The 20,766-nt window shown below is 42.8% G+C and overlaps 1 protein-coding gene across 1 annotated transcript in view; it reads right to left on the minus strand.

Annotated features, from left to right (window-relative positions):
- The window catches only part of LRRK1 (leucine-rich repeat kinase 1), a 70,692-nt gene that overhangs the window by 38,554 nt on the left and 11,372 nt on the right, over window positions 1–20,766 (minus strand). Inside the window, exons 2-9 of the mRNA XM_010182311.1 lie at window positions 16,097–16,260; window positions 15,052–15,223; window positions 12,435–12,614; window positions 11,667–11,815; window positions 5,623–5,849; window positions 4,940–5,067; window positions 4,515–4,678; window positions 3,696–3,833 (exon numbers count right to left, since the gene is read on the minus strand). Coding sequence (XP_010180613.1) covers window positions 3,696–3,833; window positions 4,515–4,678; window positions 4,940–5,067; window positions 5,623–5,849; window positions 11,667–11,815; window positions 12,435–12,614; window positions 15,052–15,223; window positions 16,097–16,249 — 1,311 coding nt within the window. The 5' untranslated portion in view covers window positions 16,250–16,260. The remainder of the gene's footprint in view (window positions 1–3,695; window positions 3,834–4,514; window positions 4,679–4,939; window positions 5,068–5,622; window positions 5,850–11,666; window positions 11,816–12,434; window positions 12,615–15,051; window positions 15,224–16,096; window positions 16,261–20,766) is intronic.

Raw genomic sequence — 20,766 nt, forward strand, 5'->3', positions numbered from 1 at the left:
CTATTAAATAACAGGAACATGAAGAAAGTACATCTTATTCATCAGAACATCTTGTCCGTGCTGCCTAGCATGCAAACACTTCATTTTTGTCTCCAGCAAGTAGATTTCCTGCACGAAGCACCACCACTATTAGTTCTGGGAGATTATTAGTCTACTTGCTGACAGACTCAATTGGAAACAACCCATTTAAGAGGACATTTCACTTGTAGCGAGGAAACCTTTCCAAATGGAAAAGAACAGTATGATTTACCTACACAATATGCCACGTATGGATGAGAAGTCTTATATGTGTGTGCAAGCTTGCAAGCTGGTGTCAGAGCGGGCTTACACCTGCTGTATATGCATGAAATCATGCAAAATGTGAACTACTTAACACAAGGAAAACTTTTAATTGCTTTGTTATTACATGTCTATTAAAATGGAAAGCATTTATATTACCGTTCCAAGTTGTATACATACAAGTTACCTATCTACTTTTTTTCCCCTGACACCAGAGACAGAAATTTTAAAAACAAGAAGTGAAGCTGATTTGTACAGCTCACACCATAGAGAGAGGACTCAGCTGCAGATACCATGAACAAGGATTGAACACAAGCCCTCCTTTAAATTTAACAGAAACAGAAAGGAAAAAAAATGCAGTTCACACTCAGATTTGTCAAGTTTATGCCCTTAAAAATAATGTCAAGGGTCAAACGATCATTTTTATTTGGGTCAAAATCCAATTTTCCACTGAAAAACAGTCTTCTATGTAGAGTTTCCAAACAGGTCTATTCTGCAAGTCCCCCCTCCATGAAAACTAGGATAAGCAGAATGTCAGCTGAATTATCTCATGCCATAAGTACAGCAGTATTAATGAATTATATCCCACGGAAACCATGTTTTACCAGCACAGACTTCAGCTTCAACTGTGTTAAATATTTTATATCCTCCATATAATATAAAAGGTTTATGCCCCTTTTCATCAAGCAGGATTAACAGTGTCTCACGATGCCATTCCGTTGGCCTTCCTCCTCTTTTCTGGGATAGGAAAAATACGAGGTATCCATGTGACATCAGCAGTGGACAACCAGCAGCTGCTGGAATGGCAATTACCGTGTAAGACGCTCCCTCTAGTGATAGGAGAGGGGCAGCACTGGGCCTTGGTGGGACTTGGAGAAGGTAAAGCGAAATATAAAACTGTAAGCAGAGTGAACCGCTAGAGGAAAGGGTTGGAAAACCATACAAACTATAAAACCCTCCCTGCCATTTGTATCCTGACAGCCAATACTTTTATCATCGTTATTCCTCCACTGGCTCAAACCTTTCGTTGGAAGGCAGACCCTGTCCTCCCTTGGTGCCTGGTGCCGAGCTCACTCCAAGTATCAGCATGGGGCAGTTCAATGACAATGCTTCAAACTTCTTCCCCAAAATATCCCTGAGGAGGGGGTGGGAGGAAAGGGAGGCTACATTTCCAGAATTAGCACAGACTCTGTTCTGTGTGGTCTAGCTGGGGTGCCTCATTTTCAGTCAACTGTATCCATGTTACACGTCCCTCACAAGCGCCGACAAAGGCCGCTCTCCAGGAGAGCCAAGAGCCTGGTGATATTATATCCAATGAAGATGTGCCTCCTTCACAGGGGGAAAATCAGTGATTTCAACTGGCTGTGTCTCTTCCTGATGGTAATTCTGGAGATAACTAGTCTCTGTTTTGCAATTACTCCTTCTCTCTCATCTGTGACTTCTCCATTTTTGCTGCCTTTCAGGAAGAGAACGGGTGCCTCCAGAAGTGAGACAACGGCAGCAGCAGACAACTTCCTTCAAACCTACTGCTGCAGGATGCCAAAAAAGGGTTCTGGTGTGTGAGACTGTACCAGACGGAACTGCAGCATCCAGATTAAGCTGTCTTGGTCAGCTCATGACGTGGAAAAGCTGACCAGAGCTTTATCTGAATACTTCTACCCAGAGAAGGTCAGGTCTCTTCAAGAGAAGCAAACTAGTCTAGAGAAGGAAGACAAGGCTTGGAGCACGTACAGTTGATTGCTTTAAAAGGCAACAGGAAAGCTGAGAAGGCCTCTGCTTCCCTTAACACATTTCTAGTATATACATAATATTAAGTGACTGACAGCTAGTCCTAGGCTTTAGACCCCTCTACAAACCAAAAAAGGCCAGTGATAAACTACACGTCCCAGCAGCCCAGGTCAGAGACATGTTTTCAAGTCACAGACCTCCTCTGCTTTCAGCTTTTCCCAGGGAGAACACAGTTCACTGCTGTTCCAACATATGATGTAGGAAACATTGTATGTTCCTACACTATTACATAGAAATATGCTACTACCCACTTCTCCCCCTTCCGACATCTACTTCTGGAGAGGGCTGGGGCATGACTGCACCCCTATTCACCAACACAAACTCTACAACCAAGGAGTAGCCCAAGCCAGGGCTGATCTAGGCATGGGCTTTCACCTTTTATTTGCTCAACACACTCCAGCCTTTGGAGGACTGAAAATACCTGCTATTTATTTATTTATTTATCTTATGAAGGTAAGGCTGAAGAGATATGGATAAGAACAGGCACTATTTAAGGCAGCCAAAGCTCACTAACTTTGAAGACAGACCATCAACAGAGACTGTATTGAGGTCTTCTCTGACGCTTTCACCTCCCTCTTTGGCCTCTGAGCAGCAGCATCCAAAGAAATGGGCCCTTGAAGCACCATCTAGTGTTTAATATCTGTCATGGTAGCTCTCACACACAGCTTATTTTTAATGCGTTCAGAAAAAGCAAGTTTCGGAAACAATGGTCCATAGGATTCATTCTATTTCAGGAGAAATGCCAATTGAAAACGAATTGTTACCAGAAAGCAAAGCCAAACTTGCAGGGATCATCATTAAAAACAACTGAGGGAGCAAAAGACCTTCAGCACTCTTCTTTCAGGCAGGAGGAAGAGGCACCGCTGCAGCAGACTCCTGAGGTCCAAATTGGACATGTATGTGAACCACCACCTCAGCATCCTTTGCACAAAGGCCAGTGGTGAAAATCATGAAACTTTTGCATGAAGATTTACCTCTGTTTCTATCTCCATGACCCTGAGTTTCACAATCTGGAAGGGAAGCTTGGAGGAAACCCCCAAGTTCTGCTTTGTTTCATGCTGAAACCATATGAAGTCACAAATTCTGAAGAATTTTGAAGTACAACTATGGATCTCTGATGTCCACTGGCAAGAACTATTTAATCTGCACAAACTTAAAGATAAGAGAGAGGCCAACTAACATGGTTTAGGTCATTCAAACATGCTATTTTCAACATAAAAAGACTAATTCTTAATCACACAACACCGGTGTGCCAGATGAAGAAAAACCACAACTATCTGTGAGCACACTTGAGTATATCTATATTTCAACGGCTGGAACTTGCAGCTACAACACAGTGGTTGTCTTTCAAAGCGCACTCCCAAAATCTGAAAACTGCAGACATCCCCAGGGTTCTCAGAAGAGCTGCATCAAAAGCTGGGTACTGTATCACACTGGACGAGGGCCCGAATGCAGTCCTTCAGGAGTTCATGTGCTGCTCAGAGGCTCCGTGCAATTGCTGTGCTCATCAACTCAAAACAGTAGGTAGTCTCCTATCTTAACCAGGCAGCCACTGCTCTGACTTTGAGGTCTAAGTAGAAATTAATATAATCACATAATGCTGTGAAGTAGGAAGCAATGACACTTACCTCAAGCTGGAAGAGTCCCGGTGGAACTTCTTTGAGTGAGTTCTCAGAAAAATCCACTTCTCTGAGGTGATTTTTCCAGAAAATCGTTAACGCATCTGGTAGGAATTCCAGTGAGTTTTTAGATGCTTTACAACATTTCTGGAAAGCATAAAAGAAAAAACACCCACAGAGTAGTAATCACCTCTTTAAATAGTGAGGTAAATTACTTGTCACATGTTTAAGGCATTAATAAATTCATTCTAGGTGCTCTCTTCAGATATTTTGATCTACAGAAATTATTGTGCACGTAAGCACAGGATTTGCTGAAGAGATGCATTCACTTAATTGATAGGCAAATTCTTTGGTGGTCAAAAATTATTTCAAAAGGTTTTTTGAAAATTATTCCCACTTGCTTTTTGACCATAAACACTTTAAAGTATACTGCTCTCCTGCTATCCCTGTACCAATGAGGAATGAAGTCACAGTGATGGCTGGGTACAGATGCCCTAGTTAGCCATGGCTTTGGGCAAAGTTAACTTTGATTGAAGGCTGAGTGTTCTGTAAAAAGATCCTAACAATACTTCTGCTCATATGAGTTACAAAGAAAAGAAATACATCCATATAAGATGTTTCTGGAAGTTTTTCACCAATGCCATCAACATGGTGATAAAGACTTCATTTGAGACCCATAAACTGAATCAGGCAGGGGCACTCCTACAGAAACTCCTACAGCCTTCTAGCCTAAGACATTTGACAGCTTGTTAAGCATCACAGTATATTTTTTTGCATTCTGTCAACAGCTTTTTCAGCCTCTGACTCTGCCAGAGCAGTTTGACTTACCAAGGGGCAGGCCCAGGGATCTGGAAACACTTTCAGCTGATTTCTGGAAACATTCAGTATGTTTAGGGACTTGAAGCAGTATAGAAAAACCGTTGGAAGTTCCACCAACCTGTTGTCAGAGACGTCAAACTCCTGCAGCTTCCTTAAACCAATCCAATTAGTTGCTAGAAAACACAAAACATTGTGGAGTTGGTGTACGCATGACAGCATTCTGATTCAGCAAGACACTGCATACTTGCTAGATAGGAGCCAAAGGATTTTATGAGTGCTTAAAACAAGCAAGCCTTTTCATGTACTTTGGACAAAGGACTGAGAGATGCTAAGCATCTCTAGCTAATACTGTCTTTAAGTGATTATTATAGCAGTTTGGGGCTCTCTCTTACAAATCAGGCCTTGAAGTAAGGATAACACTGGACTGTACGTACTGGTTTCCTCGTCAAATAACTTCTCCATATAGTTTTTGGAAGCGATCAGTTTTTTAAGGTTTTTAAGATGTAGCAATCCAGAAGGGAGAGTAGACAGCCTGTTGCTGGATACGTCAACCTCGAGTAACCTGTGAGTACAGAAGATAGTCAGGCATCAACAAAATGCTAGCAAAGACTCCTGTTGCCATAGACATCTATTTTACCAGGACAGCTTTAGATCTGAATGAAAGCAGCTGGAATGTGCTCTCACAAGGCAAAGTAAAAAAACCTTATTTAGAAAATTAACCCTTCCAGGAAGCAGACAGAAGTGGCCTGGATAGAGAGCAGATCAGATAATTGATATGAGCCAGCAAATGTCAGTCAAGAGTCAGCTCAGGGCTTATACTTAAAGGAGTGGGACTCACCAGAACTGCAGAAAAGCACAAGCAACGTAAGACAAAACAGCAATAGAAGTCCCTACAATTGTCCTGACAGCTTACTTGGAAACACTGAGAATGCAAAGCAGCAACTCAGCAGTTGTTGTGTAAGCAAAGGTGTAACAAAGCAGTTACACCTTGCAGCAGACAGAAAATAAACCAAGAAGCTCCTGCATATGCTCTTCACTTACGCAGCTTCACACAAGCACAACTGACTCATCTGCACGTGCACAGGTTCAGTTTGCTGTAGGCATCCAGCTCACACACCTTGTACATATAATTTCATCAGATGACTGTACGCTGGGTAACTCTGTCAGCTGATTGTCAGCCAGGCTGAGCTTCCTGAGGTTTATCAAGCCCCATGGGATCACGGATGGAAGGGAGACCAAGCAGTTGGCAGAGAGATCCAGCTCAGTTATCTGACAGGAGATATCAATCAGCCAGTCCAGATCCACCCAGGGCAGTTTGAGGTTTGACCAGTTCACACACAAAGCCTGCAAACAACAAAGAAAGAAGAGAAAACCACGTCAGTAAAATCCCAATTGTTCCTGGTCTGTGTTACACTGCTGGGAACCTGTCAGATCATAAACATTTTGCTCATTTTCCAATCTGCTTCTAGGAATTAAACTGACTCGGGTGAAATCATGCCTGGATATCAGCAGCCCCCACCATATAACTGCTCCATGATCTCACTCCAAAGACCATGAGCAAGCGCAAGCAGGGGTCTTGGACTTCTTCACTGGTCCATACGCCAGTGCCCCACAGCGGGTGACCTGCCCTTGCCTGGAACCAGCACTCTCATCCAAGAGCTGGACAGACTCTACCAGGTTTGTTCATCCAGCAACGTGCAGTGAGTTTCCATGGGGCTGGGCTCCCTGCCCCGCAAGACGTATTCACACCCTACGCTCACAGCACGATATGGACAGATCGTCGAAACCCATCTTAGATCCAGACTCCGCAGCCCAAACCCCACTGTGTCTCTTGGACATGGCCTGCATCGCTGCTCAGGTCTCCATGGGACTCTGAACACCAACAGCAGCCAGGCAGGTTCAGAGGAGCCCCTGTGGAGCAGTCTGCCTCCAAAATGCTTGTGAATCATTGCTTCTGCATCTGTAGAGAGGACAGGGACAGATCTGCTGAGCGTGGTAGTAACTTCTTAGGAGGAGACTCATTGCTGGAATAATTAATATATGCCCATGCACTGCTCTTCCATCTTTAACCTTCCAATAAGAAGTAGCCAAACCATTCCAGGGAAGGTTTAGGTTATTTCATCTGTGAAAGGCAAGGAAAGGTAAACACACTCTTGCAAAGCATTTCTAAACACCAGAAATGTGCTCAATAACACTTAGAAAGGTATTTTAGTATCTGAGAGACATGATTTTGGCAGTTGCCTCCTTTCTAGATAATGTTCTGCTGCTTTTGACAGTAAGACAAGGAAGTTGTTTTTATCTGTTTTTGGAAAAAAAAACCAAACCAGAAGTTGTTGTGAAAAGCATAACTACTTATTTCAGGCTGTGGCTTAGACAGAAGAAAACATGAACAGATAATGGCCATCAACGTAAGAAAATAACCCAGGGCTTCATCTTCAAGATCACCTCACTGTGTTCCAATGAGATCTATGTTCCAAAAGACACAGTTTTAAAATGCAAGTCCCAAAACGTTTTCATAACCTCAGTGTTTTTTACATAACTCATCCCGAAGACAGCGTAAATGAAATGATGGTTAATTCTCCACCAGGAGGCAGCAGGGGCCCGACGGCAAATTTCATTTGCTTTCCAATTTCCAGTATTTAGCCCTCAAGATTTGTAACCTCAAATTTAAAATGAAACAAAAGAAAGAAAAAGGGAAGCAAAGGTCTATCTCAAATGCTTATCTGAGACTCAGAACTCCAAGTAATGAAGAGCACACAGTTCTAATGTCTAGAAGAATGGAGTAAAGGGTAAGTGCAAACACTCACATTTTTTTAGAAATAAATAGTAGTTGTGCTAAGTGTAGACATAGCACTTTTCAAATGCTCAATAGTGAAGCCTCAGGACTGCCCTGCAAATATAAATGGAGATATTATGCTTATTGTATCACTGGGGAAACCAAGGCAGAGAGCACAAGCTGTTTGTCTAAAGCTATATTCACAGCCACACCACAAGGCATCCCTATAAAACACAGCACAAGAGTAGCAACAAGAAATTAAACTGCTCCTGACAAAGCTGAACAAAAGAATTGGAAAAAAAGAACTGATGGTGCTCATCCCCTCTCTCGGTTCCTGCTCTGCTTCAAGATGATGCTCTTTACAGTGGGTCCAGGCTCTTATTTCAGTACAAAAAAGTATTTGTCCTTGAGTGCACCAACCAATGCAGTAATATTAAAGATCCACAGCCTGCTTTTAGTGGGTGTGAGCAGGACCGTGTGTCTCTGCTGCTTCTGATTTCACACTGATACTCATCTCTATTTTGCATTTAGATTGCTGTGTATCATATACCTCAAAAATGCAGAGCCATGGCCTCAGGGTATCTAACGTGATAGACAGATACCTGCAGATAGCGACCTCCAAAACCACAGAGCAGACTGTGAAATCCAGCTCCTCTATGGATGCTGTGGGATAGGTGTCTTCATCTCCTAGGCAGCTTTTTGGATCTACTTGCACTCAGTAGATTGCACTCCCCTTCCAGAGCCCAGGACTGACAATGTCTCTTTTGCCTGACTGCTGCAAACTGGAGGATCAGCCAAACTCCTTCGCCTGACTTAGGGATATGGTGGACCAAATTCACCTCGGTGCTAGTAACCTCAGTGGAGTTACATCAGAGATTTGCTTGGCTCAGCAGTCTGCAGCAAAAACCTAATTAAGTGAAAAATGCCTGACAGCACTGCCATGAACAGAGGGGATTTCCTCCCCAACTCATACTTAATCATCTCCACCGCCTTCCCAGAAAAGCCCGTTGCTTTGATGCCAAAGGTCTGTGATGCTGAGCTTGCAGACCCAGTGATCAGCTCAACCCTTCTCCATTAGGCCCTGGTTGGTGAGCCCTGTGCTCAGAGAGGAACGGTGTTCAGAGGCACAGCCTGACTTGGGCAGCTCACTGCTCTTCAGAATGGCAAGGAAAACCTCTGCGGACTCCCCTCTCCTGCCAAGGAAAGAATTTCTCAACATAAGTCTTGAAAAATAAATGGAAATTTTCTACTGCAGTGACATCAGGGGATGCACTGAGGAAGGCAAGGGACTGGAAACTGTGCAGAAGCAAGAAGCCCCACTGCTCTTGGGCAAATGATGAACTACAAATACGAAAGATATCTACTTAGATTACACACTTTTGGGTAAGGTGACTAAAAAAGGCTGTTGTGCATTCCTCCTAACTGATGTGACATGTCCCAACTGAACCTCACTCTTGTTGTAGACGGGATATTCTGAGGACAGTGATCTAATTTCTCTATCAATAATGCAGCTGTGAATCTTGACTGGAACTGCTGCAGATTTCTTTATGGATGCTGCCGTAACTGAGATTAGTCAGGCAGTGGGTAAAGAAATCAGAGGAGGTTCACACACATTGGCAAAACGTTTACTAGCGAAAATGCAGAAGTTAAAGCTTTTTTCTGGTCTGTAGTGGGAAAGGAATCTCACACTGCACACACTGGAAAGTTACATGTGCCTCCATGCTGACTACACCTGTGGAAGTCTGGAATCTGTGCCCAGCCACTTCACTGTAGGGGGTTTTTGGTATTTGCTACCTGTTCCTGTAAAAAGGGAGCACTTCTCTTTAGCAAGACAGCGGTTTGCTGTGGGGATAAATTTATGCCAGTAAAAAAAAGAAAGGAGAAATAGATCTTAGAAAAATGAGATGTAACTCCTCTTGTCTCAAAAAAGTGCAGCCCCATGCAGAGTGTGATGGTGGCCTGGAAGGTGTGGCTGCTAAACCGAGCTCTCCAACCACATTTTATGTATAGCTGGTAGCATTCACTACTGTGAAATCAACTGGAGGTCAACTGTGCCGTGTTTTCTCTTAAAGAAAGCACAGATGGGACAAACCCTTTGGAAGTTCTGGGCTCATCCTGCAAAGATCCATGCTTGGTCTGCCCTGTCCAAGAGGAGAGACGTTTTGACATCCAGCTGGCTGCCATATACATCCCAGTCTCCACACAATCCCTTTTTACTTCCTCCCAGTGAAAAATGTGTCCCAGCACTTACACAAGAAGACTTACACTCATGAGCCTTATGGGATATGAAGAAAGTACCGAGGCAGCTTGTTTGCAGCTGCCACGAAATTGTGTTTTAAGAAAATTAGCAGGGTGTGTGACTATCACTTCCCAGAGACCTGAGCTCTGCAGACAAACTAGGACAGATCTTCCCGAATTCGACCCAGCCTGCCAGAATGAATTCAAAGAGAAAGCATTAAATAAGCAAACATATTAAAAATAAACAGCTACTAGAAGAATCAAGGTCAAGTTTCTGGGTCTGTTTTTCTGTTGTTAATTTTTTTTTCTTTTTTCTGTTTTTTCAAACCAGGCCTTTCTGGCAATTAGCTGATGTTTTAGGACTGCTCTCTTCTTTGCTCAGGGTGTGACAACAGCAAAGCTGAGTCATTTTTACAGCAGCTAAGTTAAATATTGCCAGCAAGTTCACATGGAAAACAGACCTCTTCCCTGTGATTCAAAGATTCATTCCAAGTTTATTCAAGCTGAATTATCCAGTTAGTCGGATACTTTTTCCTTCTAAAAGCCATGTAGTTTTATCAGCTCTTATCCAGAAACATCTAGGATTTAGCTTCCTTTTGCTTACCTGTCAGCAAAATTAGGAATCCCACAGGGAGGGCTCTAAATCTGCTGATGGAACTTAATGAAATCATGCTCACATATGTGGACTGTAGACCCTAACATTCACTGCATCATCAGGAATCCAGCAAGACAGGCTTTTGGCAGGAAAACAGAGAACGAAGAAGTCTGTAACACTATGAAAACCTCTCTGCTTATTTTTACTTAACACCAAAGCAGAATCAAGACCCTGCAATGTTGCAAGCTGAGCAAACAGATCCTCAGTGAGCAAAAGCATTCACACAGAGCCTGAGCTAAACATTTCCTTCAGAATTCTTCACGGCAAAATTTTTATGAACTGATGAAAACCATAACTATTGAAAGCTCAGGACTCTGATGCTCCTATTCAACGTTGGTTAATCTACCTATGGAGGGGAAAAATGAGAATGCCTGGTAACTAAATTGCTGGATAACAGTACAAATAATACGAAATACTACATGCTAAAGCAGTAACAGCGTGTGCTATGAGACATTCAGTTCTGAATAAAGGAGACTTGGATAATAGAGATTAAGAGAACAAAGAATATAGCCTGGCTATACAAAGATACAGGATAATTGCGAAATGTAGTAATACCCTGCATGACAACAATGCCCCTCATCCGTAGATCTCAAAGTAGCATCATCATCATCGTGAATTAATACTTTCAACAGCTGTGAGATGTCAGGAGTTAAAATCTCCCCGTTTTACAGTGGAAGAAATAGAGAGGCAAATGAATTAACAGAACTGCCAAAAGGGTGACAGGGGCTAAGTAGTGAATGGAGTTCTTGTCACCCTAAAAAGGTTTCAATTGCTGTTTGTTGGCCTCTTTGTCCCATCAAAACCCATTTCTGTGGGACTAACATGATCTGATCGCACACGGTACTCTCCATGCTGCTCCAAACCAGATCTGTCCTGAGTACCAGTAAAGGCTCCCAGAAATCTTCTACTGGTGAGGATCTGAAGTATGGGAGAATATATCTTGAGCAGATGTCAGCTTGATCTACCCATGCTCCATGTTAACTAAAACCCACGTGAACCTATTTGTATGCACTGTATTTGAACAGACACGGGGGAAGAGAAGCACTTACAAGTTTAGGTCTGTGCCACACTAATACTCCTGGCCAGCACAGAGCTTGTGGCATTACCTTGCAAGAAATCTAAATAAAGTGATTATCCTGGGGTCACAGAGGAAGCCTGTGGTAGTGCTTATTTCTCTGGAAGACTTTGAGCACCAAGTCAATGATTCCTTTCCACAGCACCACACACCGATGTTAAAATTGCCAAGCAGAAGCTGCCACACACAGCGTCTTGCACAACGATGCCATTTAAAGGCCTGATGTTTTACACCTTGCAGTTCAGCACTGGCACAAAAGCCACTTCCACAGCTTGTTCTCTAAATGGGTAGCAAACCACAAGGCTCTTAGTTGAGAGGAAGAATCACCAGCCACATGGTAGGCAAAGACAAATATCAATTATTAACACGATGCTCCTTTAAAAGAACATCTCTTCAGACAGATAAATGGCTACTTACTGTTTTTGCTGGAGCACTACCTGGTAGTGGGCTGGTCTCAATGAAGTATTTCCTCAGAAGGTGTTTGCTGGATTCAGGACTGTCCATCAGGATGTAGGAACAAAAGAAAGCTCCATTCCGTAATAAAAACACGGCTACATCTTCATTCCCTTTAGAGAAAAGACAGATTGACTGTTCTCTTCTTCTCATGTAAATGAACCAACAAGGAGCTGAACAGAAATCCTGGGAAATAACCACTTCTGAAAATAAACCATGGGGGTGTGCAAAAAGGGAACTGAACTGTATAAAGACTGGTTCCTCCAGTGATAGGATTTGGTCTGGTCAAACTGAGACACCAAAGACACTGTGTAAAAGCACGGGCCTGGGCTCCTTCTTTTCTCTCTTTTTTTAACTTGTCTTATTAAACTATACACACAGCTGTGCTTTGAAGTGCAAATTATTCAGTCTAAATCAAGCATGTGTGCCAGAGAGTCCTTAACAATAATGCTTTTACTTGCAAGGTTTCTATTTTTGAAGGGTCTTTTCCATAGGAGTTTAAAGAGAAAAGTTCAGCATTTACAGTAATCTCACTTAGGAAGGCCCTGACTCAAATCTGGCTGAGTTAAAAGCTTCAGAGTCAATTTTATTTTAATTTATCCCACTGGAAATTCAGAACAACTCCAGGCAAGCCAGTTCATAGCGATACCTTCCTAGACAGGAACAACTCAGCCCATTCTTTAAAAGACATTGCAGAAAAGGGGCACATTTTTGAAGCATGCAAATACATACCTGCCTTTATGGCAGCGTACAGGGGCAACCGTATGAGAACCGGAAACTCATTCTTCCTGACAGCACAGCTCTCCGGGTCAGCACTGTATGCTCGGATTAGGAGCTTCACTATGTCCAAATGTCCCTGCTGGCAGGCTATGGCCAGCATCCAGTTCAGGAGTTGTTGGCAAGTACTGGGACCTACTGAAAAGAGACAGCAGTTGACTTAGTTGATGCCACCAGGCTGTGATGTGCAAGAGTCACCCATAAATACTGGCTATGCAAAGGTGAAGCCCCTGTGGAGAAACAAGCTGATCACACTGCAAGAGTGTGTTACAAGAGAGCCCTAAGCTGGTCAGGCACAAACTTTTCAGCTTTGTTAAAGTGCTCTTCATTACCTACCCAGCTAAGGGGAGCACTTTTTGACTGTCTCTGATTTAACCATGCATAAGCTGACAACAGCGGAAGGTTTCGAGGATGCCTGCTAAGCTGCCAGCAGAAAAGTCAAACATTTATTTCCAAACAGAGGTGGCAAAGGATGACCAGGACTGTCTTTGCATCTAGAGACAACAGGCCTGATCCAACAGACATCGGATCCAAACATCCAAGATAGGCCACTTCTTCCAAGTTCATGAGAGGGGATACAAAGAATGAAGAAAATCAGCTCAATTTTAATGCTACTGGATGAATGACGCAAAAATAAATGTTTCAAATGACACAAAGTAGTTGGTTTAGCTTGTTTTCACTGCAAGCTAAAGTCTCCCATTAAAAAAAAAAATCAATTTTCCCTTGAAAAGTTTCATTCTGGGTGAATTCTTTACTATCGATTCACAGTAAAGTTAGGCAAATGTCATTTAAGGCTAGAAACTAAAATACCATGTTCTGATTTCTGCATGAATCTGCTAATGGTTTAGTCACCCTCAAACTGTCGGGCTTTTTCTGAATTAATGTTTTGCGTGTAGGACACTGCCTTCCTCTAGATGTGCGTAATTCTGCGCATGTAACTAAATGCCCACGACAGGATTATTTCTGCTAACAGTAGGCAGATCTCAAATCTTCTCTGATTCACAGTATCACCCCCATTTACTTTACTAATTAACATCCTCTTTGAAATGCTCACAGAAACGTCCGCAAGCCCAAGTTTACACGTCAACTCTTTCTGCAGTTTCTCCATGTGGAAATTACATTGCTTTTTGCATTCTTAACGACTTGACTAAATCACTCACCCTCAGTGCTGCAAAAAAAAAAAAATGGGCTCCACTTCAGCTGAAAGCCACAAGAAGTTCACACCGAGCCACAGAGAATCACTGCAGCGCATTAGCCAAACTGCAAATTCATGCCATTTATTCCTAAGCCCTGTGATTGGTTTCTATGTAACTCCCCAGGGGAAAAAAAAAAAAAGGAAAGTCCTGACTAAAAACTTCTGAAAGCTGCTGTTTATATAGAGCATCCCCCTGACCCCCTGGAGCAAGGGTTGAAGGGAATTTGGTCAGTTCTAAACTGAGCTAAGTTTCCAGAAACTACTGAAGTCACTTTCTATTACTGAAGTATTATGTTAATAACATTGAATTTTTGCTGCTAGGTTACAAACCCAGCGTTGTCAGTCTGCATTCTGGCTGAAGGCAATATTGTGTTTAATTGCATCCCCCAAACTGGAATGTTTCTTTTGCTTATTAGTGCTCTTACAGTTTAAGAACATCAAATAAGCATGTTTCCCAACAGGTTATTCCTGTTCTCACTGAGGTCACTGGTAAGTACATAGCTCCAGGGCAAATGCTGCAGAGGCCCAGCTTAGCTGTTGTGGTTATTGCAATATCTGAGGTGAAGACAGTGATTTACCCTGGCTGCTGTGCAGGACCAACGGACCCCGAATCCATAGAGGGACCCAGTGGGAAGCAGCTGCCCTGCCCATCGTACACTGAGAGCAATGGGGGACCCAAACACAGTTCCTGGTCCTGACTCAGAGTAAGGCTCTTCCTCTGCCCCCACAGCTGTCTGAGTCTAAAAATGACTCTGTTCCGCTATAAAGTACTTGTAAAAAATAAAATGTATCTGAAATATAATGATGGTAAAGAAGAAATTCCCCTGAAAGTCAAACCAGAATGCCAACAAGAGGTGATCCTGCTCGGGCAGGGGTTGGACTGGATGATCTTTCAAGGTCCCTTCCAACTCCTAATATTCTGCGACTCTGTGAGCATAGAGCATGCTGCCAGCTGTGCACCCCAGCTATTACTCGCCAGACAGTCGTGCTGCATGCTCACTCCCAGCACCATTTTGTCTGCTGGATCAGCGGGGTGGGATGATGCTGCTTCCTGAAAATCCCCTAATTTCTCTGGGGAGGGTCTGGGATGTAACCCAGCTGTGAGGACACACGGGAATGAATTGTCTAAATGGCATCTTCCTCCGCTTCCAATTTGCAAACATGGAATATTTTTATGCATGTGTTTTTCCCCCCATGGGGGGAAGTTTTCTTCAAACACAGCAGAGATTAGATCACTTCATGCACTTTCCCATGATGAAGTCCCTCCCCTTTCAAGGAATGTGAAAAAAAAATTAAAAAATAAATACCTGCTTGAAGTTACAGCACAAATCTACCACAAAACCTTGAGGAAAGGCAGAGACAACCCAATATGCTTACCACGCAGGGAATCCAGCAGCTCTTTTACAATGTCCTTATGTCCAAAATACGCAGCCACCACGGCCGCATTGTCATCATTAGGTTCTGTTGGTAACACCACTAATGCTTCCTTCAGTAAATACCTCACCGCCTGCAGATCTCCATATGCTGCTGCAATCCCTAAAAGCTGACACTGGTAAAGAAAATACAGCAAAATAAACTCTCTGTAAAGGGAGTGGGCAAAGAAAGAGAACATTTCTAGAGCTGCATATTTATTTCTGCCCACGCAAATGCATACCCACTGTCTCTGTGGTTAACTGAGAATGTCATAAACACTAGAAGCAATTATAATCATTGGTGTTGATACATTAATTGTATTAACTTGTTGGGATTTTGCTTTATAGGTTTTTTTTTGTATGGCTTTGCCACAGAAGTGCCTAAGGCACAGAATGGTGATTGTAAATCCATTTTTCATGGACCAACAGAGAGAGCATTTGCACAGCTCTGCTATGAGGTGTAGCATTTCCTGTTTTGGAGATGGCCAATGTGCCTGGACTTGACATGCAGGTACTCTCTCAAAACACCAAGGTAAGCTCTGTGCAAAGAGTGGGCTCAAAATGAGGGCTCTGAAGGCACTGCAGCACAGAATCTGGCACAGAAGATACAGTCGCAAACACAAGCAGCAAAATCTTCCCAGGGGCATTATCCATCTTTGTACTGATGGGGGAATACATTTCTTTTTTGTTTCCTTTTTATGGGGAAAAATGTATTTCCCTGTTTTGGTGACCATAGCACCAGCATTCCTCCTCGCACAGCCTCCTGTTCCTACATCAGCTGCTCCTTGTGGTCCGTCATCTTTGTAATCAGAGCTTTCAAAGAGAAATACAGGCCCTGAGCATATGTTCCTGAAGTGCCCCACACAACCGGCCATGCCCGGGACCCTGCAGCACCAGCACAAATATATACCTGAACGGATTTTCTTCATGAGAAATGACAGGAGACAGCAGCTTGGCATCTTTATTTCTTTCCCGCTAAGTTTTGAGAAAGAATAGTACCCTGACCCTACCTTTTCCACTTGCAGTGCTGTCTCCTCACATGACAACTTAATCAACTCTTGGGCCTTACTGGTGTCTCCAGCTTTGTAAGCATCCTGAATGCTTTCTGTCACAGGTGTCTGAATTATGGAGACTTCGCCGACTGTGGACTGTTTGCCACCCATGTCCACAGTTCCTGCAGTAAAAATAGAGAAGAGGGGTCAGGAAGAAGCATTCATTCATTACTCATGCACAGCTGCAACATCAATCCATCCTGGCAGCAAAAAAGAGTGAATTATTTTCAGTGGAATATTTACTGCACACAATTTAAAAAGAGGGAAAAGCTTCAAAACACAATTGCCTGATAAAAGAAAGTGATAATAGGTTAAAGTACTTTCCAACGGGGACATGAAACTAAAAGGGACAGCGAGTTCCCCAATTGCTGCCAGAGGTGGTTTCCAAAGGACGGTGCGAAAGCTCACTCACAGACACGCACGCTCTGCGGCAGCCGAGCACACTGCACCTCCTGCAGCAGGAACCAGGGAAGGGAAGGGAAGGGCTTACACGAGACTGGCACCTGTGGTATTTCTGAAGAAGCCAGAGGGCTGCAGGACCTCCAAGGCAACGCTTCAGCCACCCTTCACCTCCTGACAACAGCCTAACAAACCCCACTGTGCTTCTCCAGCACTTTCAGCCAGGGCTTTATACACCTCACTGAACGTGGAAGAAAATAAATTGGGAGTATAAATAAAAGGAGCTTATGCAAGATGCCCAGTGTTGCCCTGATCAATTCAGGAGAGTCTCCTAGGCTAGACTGCTTTTTGTCGATTGCTGTTAGGAGCCAGAAGAGTTTTTACATGGCAAAGATGAAGAGCTGCAAACCGTTACAGAAGATGCTTGCGGTGGGTGGGTAACCAAGAAGCAGCCACGAAGTCTTGCAGCCTCCCACCCCCTCAATTACCAGGACATGGAAAGCTGCAGGAAAGTTACTTAATTATGAGTCAGATGTTCAGGTCCACTCCCGAACTGCACACAAGACAAAGAAAAGAAGCGTTTTTCACTTGAAAAGAGACCATTTTACACTCACATTTTCCTGCTAAACATTATTAATTATTATTGCTTATTTGCAACTGGTTAAAGAAAGCCTTTAAGCCCACAGACTTTCACATATGTCGACAAGGATTTTTTTTAAGGCACATATGTCCTGCAGGGCCTAGTTTCATGCAGCCTGGAGAAAGAAGTAGATTTGGACCAATCTATAACTGTCAGTAAATACCTTTGAATAATGCAGTCTGAGTCATCAATAGATTCTGACTAACACTTCTCATCAATTATTTAAATGAAGCTCAAATCACTCAGACATTGGAGACGGCTCCAGAGATTCGTGCCATTAGAAGTGTGCCCACATCAGTAACCTTTCTCAGATGATGCAGAACGTGTGAAGGACAAGCAGCAGAAATCAAGGCAGATGAATGTGGTGTTAAATTACTGCATAATAAAGAGCATCTCAGAGTTCATGTGAATAGGTGCAGCGCCTTCACAATTCTGTAGTTTTAGGGTGTACATGGGAAAAGAAATTCATCCAGCATCTGGGAGAGTCTTTTAGAGCAGACTACCCACCTGTAAGGGATCTCTAAGAATATTCATTATCATTTAAATCTCTTTTTAATAGACACCAAGGTAGGAAATACAAATTATTCTTAGGCAAGTAAGTGCTTAAAGGGAGATAGAAGAGAGACCTGTAAAGCAATACACTGGAAAGCAAAGTTTGCCAGTCTAAACGACTCGGAACTGGACTAGGTAAAATCAAGCAGTACAGGTCCAGCAAACACTGCAGTTACCGGAAGATGCAGCCTCCCAGTGATGAAACCCTGAACCTAAGGAGAAGCACTGGAATTCCCCTTGGAGGAAAAAATGCCTCCTATCTGAGATACAAAACAGCTGGGAAGCTATCAGGAAGCCCTGCAAATCAGGGCTGACAGAGCACAGCAACTTTAATCTGGTTATTAAAAAAATGGTGCAACAAGGGACAAATTTTACTTCCTCCCAGCCTCAATGCTGATTCTGGGGACTCAAGGTCCACAGCTGCACCCAATTCCACATGTAAAGGCACATCTTTTCTACCAAAGAATTGAGCAGGGCCATCTTTCTTTTAAATCACGGCCAGGGAAGGTGGAGGTAGGAGTATCTCATGGTCAGAGATTCATCTGGGAGATGCCGGTGTCACTTCTTGTGTATTAGAGATGTCTCCAGCCAACCTCTCCCACATCCCGCACACCAGATTTCTTCTTGCAGGAGCATTTTCTACCTCCTCTACAGGAACTGCCCCACAGTGAAGGGAGGGCTATCAAACCAGTTGGCCAGGGAGCACAAGAAGGACCACAAAGCTGTAACTGAGGGAAGGAGGAACTCCACAAGCCAGACTCCAATCCCAACACCGCTTCTGTGTTTTACCGAATGACTACTTCACAAAACTACTTGGCTCATGTGTCACGCTTCCTCTTACATTTTTGGCCCCCTCAAGATTTCTTAAGTCCTCCGTAGTGTAATGGCTCAGTTACAACCACTGCTACCATCACCACTGCGTGGAGAACAAGAACTGGCCATCAAACATTGTGGTCTGCTCCTGTATATTAGGTGTAGACTTACGGGCACTCCAGGAACGTGAAGGTGACAAACTTCACGTAGTTTACATGCTCCCAGAGTTAGCTGGCAATTTAATCAGTCTTTGAGATATTAATTTTAGTCCCTAAACTCTATTTTAGTGTTGTATTAGGTAAAGAACAACTTTTTATTGATCTAACCAAAACCGCCCAGTTTTAAACACCTGAACATCCATCAAGTAGAATTCAATAAAAGCTTCATTGAATGTAGAGAATCTGGGCAATTCTACTGTTTGAAACCAATATATTTACATGGAAATATTCTTGGCAGAAAGATAACGCTGCTCATCATTCAAGTTTCTTATGTAGCTGTCATCAAAACTTCTTTCTAGGATTGCACTCTGCAGAGTAAATTGATCTCCTGCCTAAGGCCTGAGGAAAAAAAAGCTCTTCTTGCCAAGGCCTTCAGCAATAAAAGACCTCTCAATTGAACTCATTACAAGCCTGAAAAGAGCAAAACTGGTGAGATAAAGTGATTTAAAAGCTTGCCTTCAACCAACAGCTGTACTCACATGATGCTGTCAAAGCTAACTGCAGCTTTCAAAGGTTACATGAGAGAAGGTGGGCGCATCCACACCCAAGTTCCCCAAAAACACAGAAGCAATCCATTGCAAAGCTAAGCATCTCGCCAAACAAACTACCCAATTGACAGAAGACTTCCTGGTGACTTAGTACATGATATATTGAATCCTGAAATACAAATGGAAAATAAGCAGCAGCATGTTTTATGAGCTTAATTTATACTCACCAGTAGGGGAAAAAAAATGAGGAAAATCACATTCTACTGACTAAAGACTGTTTCATTTCTATAAGACGCATGACGAAACTATCATCAGTACTGGCATTCACGTGGGCTGGGAATAAAGTTTTGCCAGTACGTGCATCAGCCATTTTTAGCAAAAACCTGGGCCAAAATCCAAAGGAATTCTACCCATGGTTTTAACCCTACAAATCTCATGCTCTTTACCTGAGCTTTTTGTGACTTCCATAGCAGGATCACGTCACTTACATAGAGACTTGAGCAACAAGATAGAAGAGCAATACTGATGCTGAATAATATTGAACCTCTATTTTTGGACTTGAACATGCAACATGCTGAGCATTTCAGCCTGGGTCGCACGGATTTAGGAACTGGCTCCTGCACTTGGCACAATAAGGTCGACGTTACTGTTTGACAAAGCCTATTGCTACGTGCAATACAGCATAGCAAGTTATGATATTTATCAGTATTTCTTGGATATTCCTGTAATAAGTTTTCTGATGTTAAAAATGCATCCTTCATCTATTCTTCACACAACTTAACAGCTTGCACAAAAGCAACTAGCTTTGAAATATTTCCCACTTTTGATTTCAATGTTTTACACTTTGGAAGTAACCTTTAAGCTTTGCAGTAGCAGCCTTTTACAAAAGCTAAGGACAAGACTAATTTTATTTTTAAAATACTTCAATGGAAATATTTCAGTGGTTATCAATAAAAAACAGTGTTATCTTATTGCCATTCAAAGGTTGCAAGAGTATCACTCTTAGAGAGCAACAGACTGCTACCCCAGCTCAGAGAAACAAAACACAAATTAAATCTTATTAACAGCAAAGGGTATCATGAGAATTTCAGAGATATATGTGGTTAGACCCTGTCTCTGGCCTTGTTATTACAGCAAATGAAAAAAAAATCTGCAGTTTCTAAATTGACAGTATGCCATTATCAGCAAAAAGGTGGGGTTTGCAGGTCACTGCTGTGAAACAGCAGACGGCTGCATAACAAAACAGCACACTGTATGCATGATTATTACCTTTACACCCCAAATCACTCCATCCTGTCACTTACACATAACCTCATGGGGTTTTCAAGTGCTGCATTGATAAGGCAGGAGTTCTTTGGCAACTAACTAGGATAATTTATTTAGCAAAGAAAGATATGAATGAGATGTTCATCGCAGGATAGAATAAGGTGGGAAGCTAACTTACACCAGAATACAACAACAATAATAATAAAACTTTAAAACTGCCACTGACCTTGTCATAATGTGTGCAGGTATTTC

The sequence above is a fragment of the Mesitornis unicolor genome, unplaced genomic scaffold, assembly GCF_000695765.1.
Source record: "Mesitornis unicolor isolate BGI_N332 unplaced genomic scaffold, ASM69576v1 scaffold10004, whole genome shotgun sequence".
Taxonomy (NCBI): Eukaryota; Metazoa; Chordata; class Aves; order Mesitornithiformes; family Mesitornithidae; genus Mesitornis; species Mesitornis unicolor.